This window comes from Papio anubis, chromosome 20 (assembly GCF_008728515.1).
Source record: "Papio anubis isolate 15944 chromosome 20, Panubis1.0, whole genome shotgun sequence".
NCBI lineage: Eukaryota > Metazoa > Chordata > Mammalia > Primates > Cercopithecidae > Papio > Papio anubis.
Genome location: NC_044995.1, coordinates 7,402,152 through 7,417,246, shown reverse-complemented (window position 1 = coordinate 7,417,246; position 15,095 = coordinate 7,402,152). Strand labels below are relative to the sequence as shown.

At 44.2% G+C, this 15,095-nt stretch overlaps 1 protein-coding gene across 2 annotated transcripts; it reads left to right on the top strand.

Moving 5' to 3' along the window:
• The first annotated feature begins 358 nt into the window (after window positions 1-358).
• LOC101008018 (zinc finger protein 611) lies at window positions 359-14,859 on the top strand. Of its 2 annotated transcripts, none has more exons than XM_031660194.1 (3): window positions 359-406; window positions 4,862-4,988; window positions 12,576-14,859. In XM_031660194.1, exons 1-3 carry the CDS (start codon window positions 392-394, stop codon window positions 14,504-14,506), a joined length of 2,073 nt encoding a protein of 690 aa, XP_031516054.1. In that variant the 5' UTR covers window positions 359-391; the 3' UTR covers window positions 14,507-14,859. The 2 variants fall into 2 exon arrangements, with proteins under 2 accessions (XP_031516054.1, XP_021786087.2); XM_021930395.2 differs by lacking the exon at window positions 359-406 and adding an exon at window positions 2,227-2,262.
• The last annotated feature ends 236 nt before the right edge of the window (window positions 14,860-15,095 follow it).

Genomic DNA, 15,095 nt, shown 5'->3' with positions numbered 1-15,095 from the left:
AGATGAGGGACTGTCCTCTGGATGGGGTTTGGTCAGGGATGGGTCTGTATCCTGAAGGGGAGATCAGTCCAGCCCAGCTTCCCTCTGCTGCCTCATGTGTGGGGGCTTCTCCAGGAGGGGAGTGAGATCTGAAGACCGGGGTCAAACGTACACTTACAGGTCTTCCTGTGGGGCTTTCTTATCTCTGCATGGTCTCTGGTGCAGTGGGCAGTGGGGGACCATCTTTCTACAGGGTGAGGTCTCCCCTGTTCATGTGTTTTTGTCACGGGAAGGGAGTGAGTCATTTCTAACATGAAGTCTCATTTTCTTTTTTTTCACATACAGGATTGATTTCTAAAGACTCAGGTTATGTGAGGAAGCAGCTGAGAAGAGGAAAGGAAAGGAGGCAGGCATGGCCTTTCCTCAGGTGAAGTGATGTTCCTCTGGGGATTAATCTGTCTCTTTCCTTTCTGAAATGCCAGGTATTGTAGTAGCCAGTCTTTTCTGAGTCTGAAGCATTTCCTGTCACCTTCTCTGAGATTCCATCTCCTGTGACCCAGTGACATGAACTTGGGAAGAGGCTCCACTGGGCATGGTCCTGGGAAGGGCTCACACCCAGACATGGATAAACATGGGGTGTGGGACCATTGAGGTCAGTGCTGCTGGGCAGCCTGGATGGTTCAGGGGCCACATCTGGATGTCAGCTCTTTGTGGACCAGATCAGAGAAACTACATATGAAATATATATGTTAATGTGCACAGATATCTGGTAAATTCTGGACAAGGAGACGAATAAGGGGAGATATTGTGTATCTGATTTGGTAACGCATTTGAAGCTACACTGGTAGATCAAGATGTCTCTGACTCCAAACTTTTTTTTTTTTTTTTTTTTTTTTTTTTGATACGGAGTCTCGCTCTGCTGCCCAGGCTGGAGTGCAGTGGCCGGATCTCAGCTCACTGCAAGCTCCGCCTCCCGGGTTCACGCCATTCTCCTGTCTCAGCCTCCCGAGTAGTTGGGACTACAGGCGCCCGCCACCGCGCCCGGCTAGTTTTTTGTATTTTTAGTAGAGACGGGGTTTCACCGTGTTAGCCAGGATGGTCTCGATCTCCTGACCTCGTGATCCGCCCGTCTCGGCCTCCCAAAGTGCTGGGATTACAGGCTTGAGCCACCGCGCCCGGCCTTTTTTTTTTTTTTAAAGAGACAGGATGTTGGTCCAGGTGCGGTGGCTTACACCTGTAATCTCAGCACTTTGGGAAGCCAAGGCAGGTAGATCCCTTGAGGTCAGGAGTTCAAGACCAGCCTAGCCAATATGGTGAAACTGTATCTCTACTAGAAATACAAAAATTAGCTGTGTGTGGTGGTGCATACCTGTAATCTCAGCTTCTCAGGAGGCTGAGGCAGGAGAATCACTTGAACCCTGGAGGTGGAAGTTACCATATGCCGAAATTGTGCCACTGCACTCCAGCCTGGGGGACAGAGTGAGACTCTGTCTCAAAAGAAAAAAGAGAGAGAGAGAAGGTGTCATTCTGTGGCTTAGTTCTGGAGTACAATGGCACAATTCAGAGTTTACAGCAGCCTCAAATTCCTGGGCTCAAGTAATCCCTACTTTAGCCTCCCATAGAGCCTGAAGGATAGGCATGGGTCACCATATATATCTATGTATGTATGTATGTATGAATGTATGTATGTATTTATTTATTTATTTTAAGATGGAGTCACTCAGTCAACAAAGCTGGAGTGTGATGGCACAATCTCAGCTCACTGCAACCTCCGCCTCCCAGTTTCAAGCAATTCTTCTGCCTCAGCTTCCCGAGTTACTGGGACTACAGGCACGCACCTCCACACCCAGCTAATTTTTGTATTTTTAGTTGAGACGGGGTTTCATCATGTTGGTTAGGGTGGTCTTGAATTCCTGACCTTGTGATCTGCCTGTCTGGGACTCATAAAGCACTGGGATTAAAGGTGTGGGCCACTGAGTCCGGCCCTATTTTTTATATTGTATTTTTATTTCGTTGTCCAGGCTGGAGTGCAGTGGTGCAATCGTAGCTCACTATCGCCTTGATATCCTGGCCTCAACTGTTCCTCCCATCTTGGCCTCCCAAATTGCTGGCATTCCAGATGGGAGACAGCCAGCCCGGCTGGACTCTGCACTTTTTTGAGATGGAGTCTCGCTCTGTTGCCCAGGTTGGATTGCAGTGGCGGGATCTCAGATCACTGCAACCTCTGCCTTCTGGCTTCAAGCAATTCTTCTGCCTCAGCCTTCCATGCATCTGGGATTACAGGTATTCACTGCCATGGCTGGCTAATTTTTTTGTATTTTTAGTAGAGATGGGGTTTCACCATATTGGTCAGGCTGGTTGAACTGCTGACCTTGTGATTCCTCCAGCTCGGCCTCCCAAAGTGCTAGGATTACAGGCCTGAGCCACTGTGCTTGGCCAAACTGCACTTTTAATGCCTCAGAGTGGAATGGGAAGTGGAGATAGGCATCAGTGGTACAGGATGCTTTATTATATCACTGATTTTATTTTATTTTTTATTTTTATTTTTTGAATTGACCCTCACTCTGTCGCCCAGGCAGGAGTGCAGTGGTGTGATTTCGTTTCACGGTAGCCTCTGACTCCCGGATTACAGTGATTCCGTTGCCTCAGCTGCTTGAGTAGCTGGAATTAGAGGTGCATGCCACCACATGTGTAATGGCATGATGAGATGTGTGTGCATGAACACATGGATGGATAAGCCCATGGTTTATGTAGAAAACACATTTGCAATAAGTTTTATTTTTTATAATAATTGTAATGATTTTAAGTATTTTTCATTGTTGTCAACTATCACAATAATGAATTAATAGTAAGAAGGGGCAGGGAGCCATGGCTCATGTCTGTAATCCCAGCACTTTGGAAGACTGAGGCGGGTAGATCACTACGTCAGGAGTTCAAGACCAGCCTGGCTAAGATGGTGAAACCCCTTCTCTACTAAATATATAAAAATTAGATGGATGCTGTGGCAGGTGCCTCAAATCCCAGCTACTAGGGAGGCTGAGGCAAGAGACTTGCTTGAACCTGGGTGGCACAGGTTGCAGTGAGCTGAGATTGTGCCACTGCACTCCAGCCTGTGCAATAAAGTAAGATTCCATCTTAAAAAAAAAAAAAAAAAAAGTATTGTGGAGGATTATATGCACGCCTGTGTGTGTCCATTCAGTGACCTTGTAGGATGCTCCATGTTCTTACCCTTGACCTTTATCACATTCTCTCCACTAGATAAACCTGTGTCAGTTTAGTTTAAAGCTGTGTCTGTTACTTAGGTGTTTATATTCACATGTGAACCACAGACATCTGGATTCAGGTGCTTATGTTGATATTTTTAGCTGTTTGATTTGTGGCAAGTTTCCTAGAGTGTGTGTGATGTAACTGTCTCCAAGTACAGATCTTTCTTCATGTGATAGTATGTTATTTTACGGCTTAAGACATGGGAAGCACTTAGAAGAGTGTATAGCACATGAGAAGCATTCAAAAGTGTTAGTCATGGCTATTGCTGTGATCATGACAGTTTTTTGTTTTTTTGTTTTTTGGAGATGGAGTATTGCTCTGTCACGCAGGCTGAAGTGCATAGCATGATATCTTCTCGTTGCAAACTCCTCCTCCTGGTTTCAAGCAGTTCTCCGGCCTCAGCTTCCCGAGTATCGGGGATTACAGGCACCCACAACCACACCCAGCTGATTTTTGTATTTTTAGTAGAGAGGGGGTTTCAGCATGTTCTCAGGCTGGTCTCAAACTCCTGACCTCATGATCTGCCCGCCTCGGCCTCCCAAAGTGCTGGGATTACAGGCATGAGCCACTGTGCCTGACCAATCATGATAGTTTTTAGATTCGGACTTTTCTTTCAAAGCCATTGGACTTTGTCCTCTCTGAAACACCACTTGTATCTTAGCTCATCCAGAAACTTAATATCACCTGGTATGTTGAACATTATATCTGACATGTCTCTAGAGAAAAGCCTGTGTTTGCTTTTTTTTTTTTTTTTTGTGAGATGGAGTCTTGCTCTGTTACCAGGCTAAAGTGCAGTGGAGTGATCTTGGCTCACTGCAACCTCCGTCTCCCAGATTCAAGCAATCCTCCTGCCTCAGCCTCTTCAGTAGCTGGGAGTACTGGCCCGCTCCATGACACCCAGCTAGTTTTTGTATTTTTAGTAGAGATATGGTTTTGCCACATTGGCCAGGATGGTCTTGATCTCTTGACCACATTATCTGCCCGCCTTGGTCTCCCAAAGTGTTGAGATAACAGGTGAAAGCTATCACCTAGCAGTGTTTTTTTGTTTTGTTTTGTTTTGTTTTTGTTTTTTGAGATGGAGTGTCAGTCTGTTGCCCAGGATGGAGTGCAGTGGTGCGATCTGGACTCACTGCAGCCTCCGTCTCCTGGGTTCTAGTGATTCTCCTGCTTCAGCCTCCTGTGTAGCTGGGATTACAGGTTCCTGCCACCATGCCTGGCTAATTTTTATGTTTTTAGGAGATACAGGTTTTCACCATGTTGGCCAGGCTGGTCTCAAACGCTTGACCTCAAATAATCTGCCCGCCTTGGCCTCCCGATGTGTTGGGATTACAGGCGTGAATCACCATGCCTGGCTCTGTGTTTCCTTTTTATTTATATAGTTTTTGTTTTGTCCATAAAATCGAGCCTTCCATAATGACTTATGGGATCTTAAAATCTTTCAAGGAAAAGTATAATAAAATGCAACAATAGGGAAAAAATATTCAAAAATACATTAACGTGGTTTTGTCAGAGCACAGTCTTTGATCAAATAAATACTTCTTTTCTCTTTTTCTCATTTCCTGTGAAGGTGATAACTCCTCCATAATGTTTTGTGGAAATGTGTGTTTCATTTTAGGGACGCGTGACTTTCAGGGATGTGGCTATAGAATTCTCATTGGCGGAGTGGAAATGCCTGAACCCTGCGCAGAGGGCTTTATACAGGGAAGTGATGTTGGAGAACTACAGGAACCTGGAGTCAGTGGGTGAGGAAAATGTCCCTGTAGGCCTGAGGAGTCTGCTCTTGTCTGTCTTGGTTCTTCCTGGTTTTGTATTCTCTTTTGTGATTTTTGCCCCATACATTTTTTTTTTTTTTTTTTTTTTTTTGAGATGGAGTTTCGCGCTTATTGCCTAGGCTGGAGTGCAATGGTATGATCTCAGCTCACCATAACCTCCGCCCGTCAGGATGAAGTGATTCTCCTGCCTCAGCCTCCCGAGTAGCTGGAATTACAGGCATGCGCCACCATGCCCAGCTAATTTTGTATTTTTAGTAGAGACGGGGTTTCTCCATGTTGGTCAGGCTTGTCTCTAATTCCCGACCTCAGGCGGTCTGCCCACCTCGGCCTCCCAAAGTGCTGGGATTACAGGTGTGAGCCACCGTGCTCAGCTCATTCTGGTTTTTGAGGAACATCACAGAAGCGTCTCTCACTGGCACTGTGACAATGTTCATCCCGTAAACTAATGATCATCTTCTCTAAGCAGCAGTCAGTGGTGTTGAAATTCCTGCCAGCGAGGAGGTCATTTGGGCTCACAGCCTCATATGTATGAGGCTCTTGACCGAACTCTTGTTCATTTCACATTTTTCACACCAATATGTGTCATTGTTGATTTTTAACAAGAAAACCTATGTTCAGTTTGTTGTAGGATCAACCCTGTAACAGATATGGTTTTCATTAATCTTAGTGAGGGAGCTTGTGAGGTTGAATGAGGTTTACATATTTTAGTTCTACTGTCATTTCCTTAAGACACAGTGGCTTTCAACTTGTCTGTTTCTATGTTTTTTGTCTGTTTGTTTGTTTGTTTTGACTCAGTCTCACTCTGTTGCCCAGGCTTGAGTGCAGTGACGTGATCTTGGCTCACTGCAATCTCCACCTTTTGGGTTCAAGTGATTCTCCTGCCTCAGCCTCTTGAGTGGCTGGGATTACAGGCATGTGTCACCACACCTGACTAATTTTTGGTAGTTCTATTCCAGATGGCGGTTTCGCCATGTTGACCAGGCTGGTTTTGATAGCCTGACCTGACGTGATTCAGTTGCCTTGGATTCTCAAAGTGCTGGGATTACACACATGAGCCACCGCCCCTGGCCCCATCTGAGTTTGTTTTTAAGGCTGAATAATATTCCATTTTATATGTATACCACATTTGGTTCATATATTTATCTGTTGTGAACATCTGGGTTGGTTTCTTCTCTTTATTCTTTTTTTTTTTTTTTTTTTTTTTTTGAGACGGAGTCTCGCTGTGTCGCCCAGGCTGGAGTGCGGTGGCGCAATTCGGCTCACTGCAAGCTCCGCCTCCCGGGTTCACGCCATTCTCCCGCCTCAGCCTCCGAGTAGCTGGGACTACAGGCGCCCACCACCTCGCCCGGCTAGTTTTTTGTATTTTTTAGTAGAGACGGGGTTTCACCATGTTAGCCAGGATGGTCTCGATCTCCTGACCTCGTGATCCACCCGCCTCGGCCTCCCAAAGTGCTGGGATTACAGGCTTGAGCCACCGCGCCCGGCCTCTTCTCTTTATTCTTATAAATCATACTGCCAGGCTGGGTGCGGTGGCACACACCTGTAATCCCAGCACTTTGGAAGGCTGAGGTGGGTGAATCACCAGAGGTCAGAAGTTCGAGACCAGCCTGTCCAATGTGGTGAAACCACATCTCTATTAAAGGTACAGTTCCTTTTCCTTTTTTTTTCTTTTTTAAGATGGAGTATTGTTCTGTCACCCAGGCTGGAGTGCAGTGGTGCAATCTCAGCTCACTGCAAACTCCGCCTCCCGGGTTCAAGCAATCTCCTACCACAGCCTTCTCAGTAGCTGGGATTACAGACGTGCACCACCATGCCTGACTAATGTTTTGTAATTTTTTAGTAGAGACAGTGTTTCACCATGCTGGCCTGGCTGGTCTTGAACTCCTGACCTTGTGATCCACCTGCCCATCCTCCCAATGTGCTGGGATTACAGACGTGAGCCAGTGCACTCAGCCTGGTCTGTTTTCACAAGCACATCTCTACCCACTCAGCCAGGGGATCCTTGTTCTCCCCCATGGTCTCCTACGTTGCTGCACTATACTCTTCATAGCGTTTACTTGTTTTTTTGTGTGTATGCATTTCTGGAATCCACACAGAGAATTTTGTTGAGTACATGCTTGAAACTAGAAATCAGAGGTATTGAATTTAAGAGATGTAAAACTGCTTTCACCTCAGGCCACCATACTGCTGCTTTCTTGGATCTCTTTCATTCTTGTCCCTTGCCCGTGTTGTAATTTGCATAGTTAACCTTGGGTCAATATTTTACCACTTGCTAAATTAGTTCCACTTTCCTCCAAGCTGAAGATTTGGTCTATCCTAGTGGAATTCTATTCCCACAGACGTGCATGTACAAAGTTCACTCCTACAGGCCCATTACTTCCTGCCCTCCACACTTACCCTTCCTTTCCTGACGTTGTCTCACATGGTACATTGATCTGGATGCAAATACAGTTTCTTTCCAGTCTATTGATTTTGTAATGCTGAACACTCCAATTTCCCCGTGAACCCCTCGCCTCCAACACTACTCTCACTGAGTAAGTCAAGACCTTATTCATCCACTGGACAAAATTATAGGAGGCTGCCTGAATCAATGTGTGCAGGGCATGATGACTCAGCACATGGTCCATGAGAGATGACTTAGCACCACCGTCAGCAGCACAGCTCAGCCCTTGTGTCCCAGCTCAGCCCTTGTATCCCCCTCAATGTGGGGCTTTCTGTTCTCTTTGTATTTTCTGTGTGTGGTCATTTTCTGTACTGCCTGGGCTGACTATTGTACCTAAGAACATGTCATGGGATCCTTCAGACCTAGAATCAGGTCTTGTCCCTCACTTACCGTACATGCAAATTGGGGTCATGTACATGAACACTGTCAGCTTGCTGTCTTTAATTGAGAAATAATGTTAATTTAACTCCAGGGTTGGTTTTTGGTTTTTGTTTTTGTTTTTTTTTTGTTTTTTTTTTTTAAATGAAGATTTGCTCCTGTTGCCCAGGCTGAAGTACAATGGCACTATCTCAGTTCACCATAACCTCCACCTCCCAGTTTCAGGCAATTCTTCTGTCTCAGCCTACTTAGCAGCTGGGATTACAGGCATGCACACCACGTGCTAATTTTGTGTTTTTAGTAGAGACGAGGTTTCACCATGTTGGCCAGGCTGGTCTCCAACTCCTGACCTCAAGTGATCTACCTTCCTCAGCCTCCCAAAATGCTGGGATTACAGGCATGATCCAGTGTACCTGGCGGGTTTTTTTGTTTGGTTGGTTGGTTGTTTTCAGGTGGAATTTCCCTCTTGTTGGCCAGGCTGGAGCGCAGTGGTGCAATCTCAGCTCACAGCAACCTCCACTTCCTGGGTTTAAGCAATTGTCCTGTCTCAGGTTCCCAAGTAGCTGGGATTATGCCTGGCACAAGCATGGCTAATTTTTGTATTTGTAGTAGAGACGGGATTTCTCCATATTGGTCAGGCTGGTCTTGAACTCCCAACTTCAGGTGTTTCATCCACCTGCTTTTTAAAACAAGTGAATACTATCAGATGGCTTCATATATTTTTATAGTGCAGACTCTAAACTTCCTTTGTTTAATAAGATTTGTCAGCCTTCGGTGATTTTAATGATGTGATGCCCCTTTTCCTGTCTCACTCATTTTACTGTTCTGTCAGAAATAGCTTAGACTGGCCAGCCACAGTGGCTTTCGCCTCTATTTCCAGCACTTTCAAACGCTGAGGTGGGTAGATGGCTCACGGTCAGGAGTTTGAGCCCAGTCGGGCAAGCATAATGAAACCGTGAATCTATGATTGCGCCACTGCACTCCAGCCTGGGTGACAGAATTAGATTCTGTTCCCCCCCCCCCAAAAAAAATTAGCCAGGCACGGTGGCATGTGTCTGTAGTCCCTGCTACTCAAGAGGCTGAGGTGCGAGAATCTCTTTAGGTAGGAGAATCGTGCCACTACACTCCAGCCTGGGTGATCAAAACAGACAAAAAAAAAAAAAAAGAAAAAAAGAAAGAAATAGCTTAAACTGGAAAGCTTAAGACATAGAAATTTATTTCTCCTGGATCTGGAAAGTGGGAAATCTAAGAGCAAGATGTCAGCTAGATTGGTTCCTGGTGACAGCCTTCTAAGTGGTTTAGCCCAGCCATCTTCCTGCCCTGTCCTGACATGGTGTAAAGAGGAACAGGCAATCAGCTCTTTACTTTCTCATATTATAACAGCCCTAGGCCAGGCGCGGTGGCTCACACCAGTAATCCCAGCACTTTGGAGGCCGGGGCGGGTGGATCACGAGGTCAGGAGATGGACACCATCCTGGCTAACACGGTGAAACCCCGTCTCTACTAAAAATACAAAAAAAATTAGCCAAGCGTGGTGGCGGATGCCTGTAGTCCCAGCTAGTCAGAAGGCTGAGGCAGGAGAATGGCGTGAACCCAGGAGGCAGAGCTTGCAGTGAGCCGAGATTGCACCAGTGCACTCCAGCCTGGAATCCGTCTCAAAAAAAAAAAAAAAAAAAAAAGCCCTAGTCCTGGCCGGGCGTGGTAGCTCACGCCTGTAATCCCAGCACTTTGGGAGGCGGAGATGGCCAAATCACAAGAGACCAGGAGTTTGTGACCAGCCTGAGCAACATGGAGAAACCACGTCTCTACTAAAAATACAAAATTAGCCAATCTAAAAATACAAAATTAGCCAATAGTGGTGTCACTCACCGGGAGTGGTGCCTGTAATCCCAGCTACTTGGGTGGATGAAGCAGGAGACAGGAGACTCGCTAGAACCTGAGAGGCAGAGGTTGTGGTGATCCTAGATCACGCTATTGCACTCCAGCCTGGGCAACAAGAGCGAAACTCTGTCTCAAAAACAAATAAAGAGGCCGGGCGAGGTGGCTCACGCTTGTAATCCCAGCACTTTGGGAGGCTGAGGAGGGCGGATCACGAGGTAAAAGATCGAGACCATCTGGGCCAACATGATGAAACCCTGTCTTTACTAAAAATATCAAAATTATCTGGGCGTGGTCGTGGGCGCCTGTAGTCCCAGCTACTCAGGAGGCTGAGGCAGGAGAATCGCTTGAACCCGGGAGGCAAAGATTGCAGTGTGCCGCGATTGCGCCACTGAACTCCAGACTTGGCGACGGAGCAAGACTCCGTCTCAAAAAAATAAAAAATAAAAGAAAGAAGAAAGAAAAAATACAATTAAAAGCCCTAGTCCTATTCACAATTAGTCAACACCTGTGACCAAATTCTCTAAAAGGCCCCATCTGTAGTAACATCCTATTGGAGAATAAGAAATCTGATAATGGCTTTTAGTCAATACGAACATGCGGGCCAGAGAGCATATATCACATTTGTTTTGTTTTTATTGTGCAATTTGTTTTATACAACGTTTTCTCTGATCTCAGTGTATAAAATTTCCCAGTACTCGTTGTATATTTTATATTTTATGCGTAGTGAACTAGGTAACTATGGGGAATGTGTATATATAAAATTGCTGTATTGCCTGGCTGTTACAAAAGTGTAGTTGAGACATCATAATTGCGCTTTACTACGCTATTAGTCAATTCTTTATTTATTTATGTACTTATTTTGGAGACAGAGTCTTGCCCTGTCACCCAGGCTGGAGTGCAATGGCATGATCTCAGCTCACTGCAACCTCCGCCTCCTGGGTTCAAAGAATTCTTTTGCCTCAGCCTCCAGAGTAGCTGAAATTACAGGTGCCCGCCACCATGCCCAGCTGATTTTTTTGTATTCTTAGTAGAAATGGGGTTTACCCAGATGGCCAGACTGTTCTCGAACTCCTGACCTCGTGATCCACTTGCCTTGGCCTCCCAAAGTGCTTGGATTACAGGCGTGAGCCACTGTGCCTGCCGTTAGTCAATTGTTATTTCTTAAAATGCTGTGTATTTTGTTTTATTTTGTTTTGTTTTTTTGAGATGGAATCTTGCTCTGTCGCCCAGGCTGGAGAGCAGTGGTGCGATCTCAGCTCACTGCAAGCTCCACCTTCTGGGTTCAGGCCATTCTCCTGCCTCAGTCTCCAGAGTTGTTGGGACTACAGGTGCCCGCCACCACGCCCAGCTAATTTTTTTGTATTTTTTTAGTAGAGACGGGCTTTCAGCATGTTAGCCAGGATGGTCTCAATCTCTTGACCTCGTGATTCGCTACCTCGGCCTCCAAAAGTGCCAGGATTACAGGTGTGAGCCACCGCGCCCAGCCAAATGTTGTGTATTTCCTTGACCTCATACATCAGAAGGTAGTGATCTTAACATGTATTTCAGTTCTGATGTTGCGTGCTGGTGGTTAAGTAGAAGTTGTGGATTTTTTCTTAAGAGGAATTGTTTAGAATTCTGCAGCCTGTATAAATGTACTCATTTACTTGCTGGTTTTATCATGGGTTCCAATATTTTATTAATTAATTTTTATAATTTTATATATGGCTTTTTGGTATGTGGTATGCAATATAACTGACACACTCCACTCGTTAAAGTCACAAAGTACCACCGGGTGCGGTGACTCACACTGGTAATCCCAGAACTTTGGGAAGCTGAGGCGGGTGGATTACTTGAGGTCAGGAGTTTGAGACCAGCCTGGCCAACATGGTGGCCAACATGGTGAAACCCCATCTTTATTAAAAACACAAAAATTTGCCAGGCATAGTGGTGCATGCCTGTAATCCCAGGTACTCAGGAGTCTGAGGCAGGAGAATCACCTCCACCCAGGAGGCAGAGGTTGCAGTGAGCTGAGATCGCACCATGGCACTCCAAGCTGGAGTGAAAGACCCTGTCTCAAAAAAATAAATATACAAAAAATTTAAAAGCGCCTGTTTTGTGTGGATATAGGTAATTTTATGACATTTATTCAGAAAAATATTGTATTAACTATTTTTTCTTTTTTTTTTTTTTTTTTTGAGGCGGAGTCTCACTTTGTCACCCAGGCTGGAGTGCAGTGGTGTGATCTCGGCTCACTGCAACCTCTGCCTCCTGATTCAAGTGATTCTTGTGCCTCAGCCTCCCAAGTAGCTGTGACTGCAGGCGCGGACCACCATACTTGGCTAATTTTTGTAATCTTTTCTTATCTTCTCAGTGCTATAATTGTTTGATAGTACAGAATTTCCATTGCTTTTGGTTATCCTTATATGAGCTTGTTGTGGATTATTTACCAATATTGTATATTGTGTGGGGTTTTTTTTTTTTTTGTAGCATTTATTTGTATACAGTGAATATGCTTTAAATGTGAAGAATACATATTTTTCTCTTCGTTGATGTGACAGTGATATGTTTCTTGCAAATTGTGATACACTTTAGGGTCACAGTGGAAAAATACTCCTCACTTTAGGCTTACACATGTTTGTGCCCTGTCAGTGTTTTGTCATGATACAGAAAATAGACTTCCATAGAATTGATTTGAAGGACATATAATTGCCCTTTATTTATTAAAGAATCTTACTCCTTTTGTGTTCCTATACTTTGAAGATCATGTTTGGGAAGTTCAAAATAAGTCTTGTTTTTTGTGTCATATTTACACACTTCAGTATGATTTGCCATCTAGACTTAATTGGAAACCTGTTGGTGTTTATATTTTGTAGATATCTCTTCCAAATGCATGATGAAGGAGATCTTGTCAACAGGGCAAGGCAATACGGAAGTGTTCTACCCAGGGACATTGCAAAGACCTGAAAGTCATCACATTGGAGATTTTTGCTTCCAGGACATTGAAAAAGAAATTCATGACATTGAGTTTCAGTGTCAAGAAGATGAAAGAAGTGGCCATGAAGCACCCATGACAAAAATTAAAATCTTGACTGGTAGTACAGACCAATATGATCAAAGGCATGCTGGAAATAAGCCTATTAACGATCAGCTTGGATCAAGTTTTCATTCACATCTGCCTGAATTGCACATATTTCAGATCAAAGGCAAAATTGCTAGTCAACTTGAGAAGTCTACCAGTGGTGCTCCCTCGGTTTCAGCGTCCCAAAGAATTTCTTGTAGGCCCCAAACCCAGATTTCTAATAACTATAGGAATAATTTCTTGAATTCTTCATTACTCACACAAGAACAGGAAGTACACATGACAGAAACATCTTTCCAATGTAATGAGAGTGGCAAAGCCTTTAATTGTAGCTCACTCTTAAGGAAACACCAGACAATCCATTTAGGAGACAAACCATATAAATGTGATGTATGTGGCAAGCTCTTTAATCATAAGCAGTACCTTGCATGCCATCAGAGATGCCACACAGGTGAGAAACCTTACAAGTGTAATGAATGTGGCAAGTCCTTCAGTCAGGTGTCATCCCTTACATGCCATCGTAGACTTCATACTGGAGTAAAACCTTACAAGTGTAATGAGTGTGGCAAGATCTTTGGTCAAAATTCAGCCCTTGTAATTCATAAGGCAATTCATACTGGAGAGAAACCTTACAAGTGTAATGAATGTGATAAGGCTTTTAATCAACAATCAAACTTTGCACGTCATCATAGAATTCATACTGGAGAGAAACCTTACAAATGTGAAGAATGTGACAAAGTTTTCAGTCACAAATCAACCCTTGAGACACATAAGAGAATTCACACTGGAGAGAAACCATACAAATGTAAGGTTTGTGACACAGCTTTCACGTGGCATTCACAGCTGGCTCGACATACCAGAATTCACACTGGAGAGAAAACTTACAAGTGTAATGAGTGTGGCAAGACTTTCAGTCACAAGTCCTCCCTTGTATGCCATCGTAGACTTCATGCCAGAGAGAAATCTTATAAATGTAAGGTTTGTGACAAGGCTTTCATGCGGAATTCACAACTGGCAAGACATACTAGAATTCACCCTGGAGAAAAACCTTACAAGTGTCATGAATGTGGCAAGACCTTTGGTCAAAATTCAGATCTTTTAATTCATAAATCAATTCACACTGGAGCGCACCCTTACAAATGTGAAGAATGTGAAAAAGTTTTCAGTCGCCAGTCAAGCCTTGAGACACATAAGGTAGTTCATACTGGAGAGAAACCATACAAATGTAAGGTTTGTGACAAGGCTTTCGCGTGTCATTCCTATCTGGCAAAACATACTAGAATTCATAGTGGAGAGAAACCTTACAAGTGTAATGAGTGCGGCAAGACCTTCAGTCACAGGTCATACCTTGTATGCCATCGTAGAGTTCATAGTGGTGAGAAACCTTATAAGTGTAATGAGTGCGACAAGACCTTCAGTCGCAGGTCATCCCTTCATTGCCATCGTAGACTTCATAGTGGTGAGAAGCCTTACAAGTGTAATGAGTGTGGCAATACCTTCCGTCACTGGCCATCCCTTATATACCATCGTAGACTTCATACTGGAGAGAAGTCTTACAAATGTACTGTTTGTGACAAGGCTTTCGTGCGTAATTCACTCCTGGCAAGACATACTAGAATTCACACTGCAGAGAAACCTTACAAGTGTAATGAATGTGGGAAGGTTTTTAATCAACAATCACACCTTTCACGTCATCATAGAATTCATACTGGAGAGAAACCTTAGAAATGTGAAGCGTGTGACAAAGTTTTCAGTTGGAAATCACACCTTAAAAGACAGAATTCATACTGGAGAGAAGCCATACAAATGTAAGGTTTGTCACAAGACTTTTGCGAGTGATTCACTCTGGCACAACATACTGGAATTCACACTGGAGAGAAACAAGTGTAATGAGTGTGGCAAAGCCTTTAGTGGACAGTCAACACTTATTCCCCATCAGGCAGTTCATGGTATGGGGAAATTTGACTAATGTAATGATTCTCACAGTCTTCAGTAACGCTAAAACCATTGCAAATCATTTGAGAACCCATAATGAAGGGATATCTTACAAGTGTAATAAATGGGGTAAAGTTTTCAGACATCGTTTGTACATTGCAGTTCATTGGCAAACTCATACTGGAGAGAAACCTTACAAAGGTCATGACTGTGGCAAGGTCTTCAGTCAAGCTTCATCCTATGCAAAACATAGGAGAATTCATACAGGAGAGAAAGCTCACAAGTGTGGTGATTGTGGCAGAGCCTTTACTTCATGTTCACACCTCATTAGACATCAGATAATCCATACTGGACAGAAATCTTACAAACGTCATAAGTG

Coding starts and splice junctions, on each gene's coding strand:
- LOC101008018 (XM_021930395.2), top strand. Junction 4,989..12,575: donor CAGGAACCTGGAGTCAGTGG/GTGAGGAAAATG, acceptor TATATTTTGTAG/ATATCTCTTCCAAATGCATG.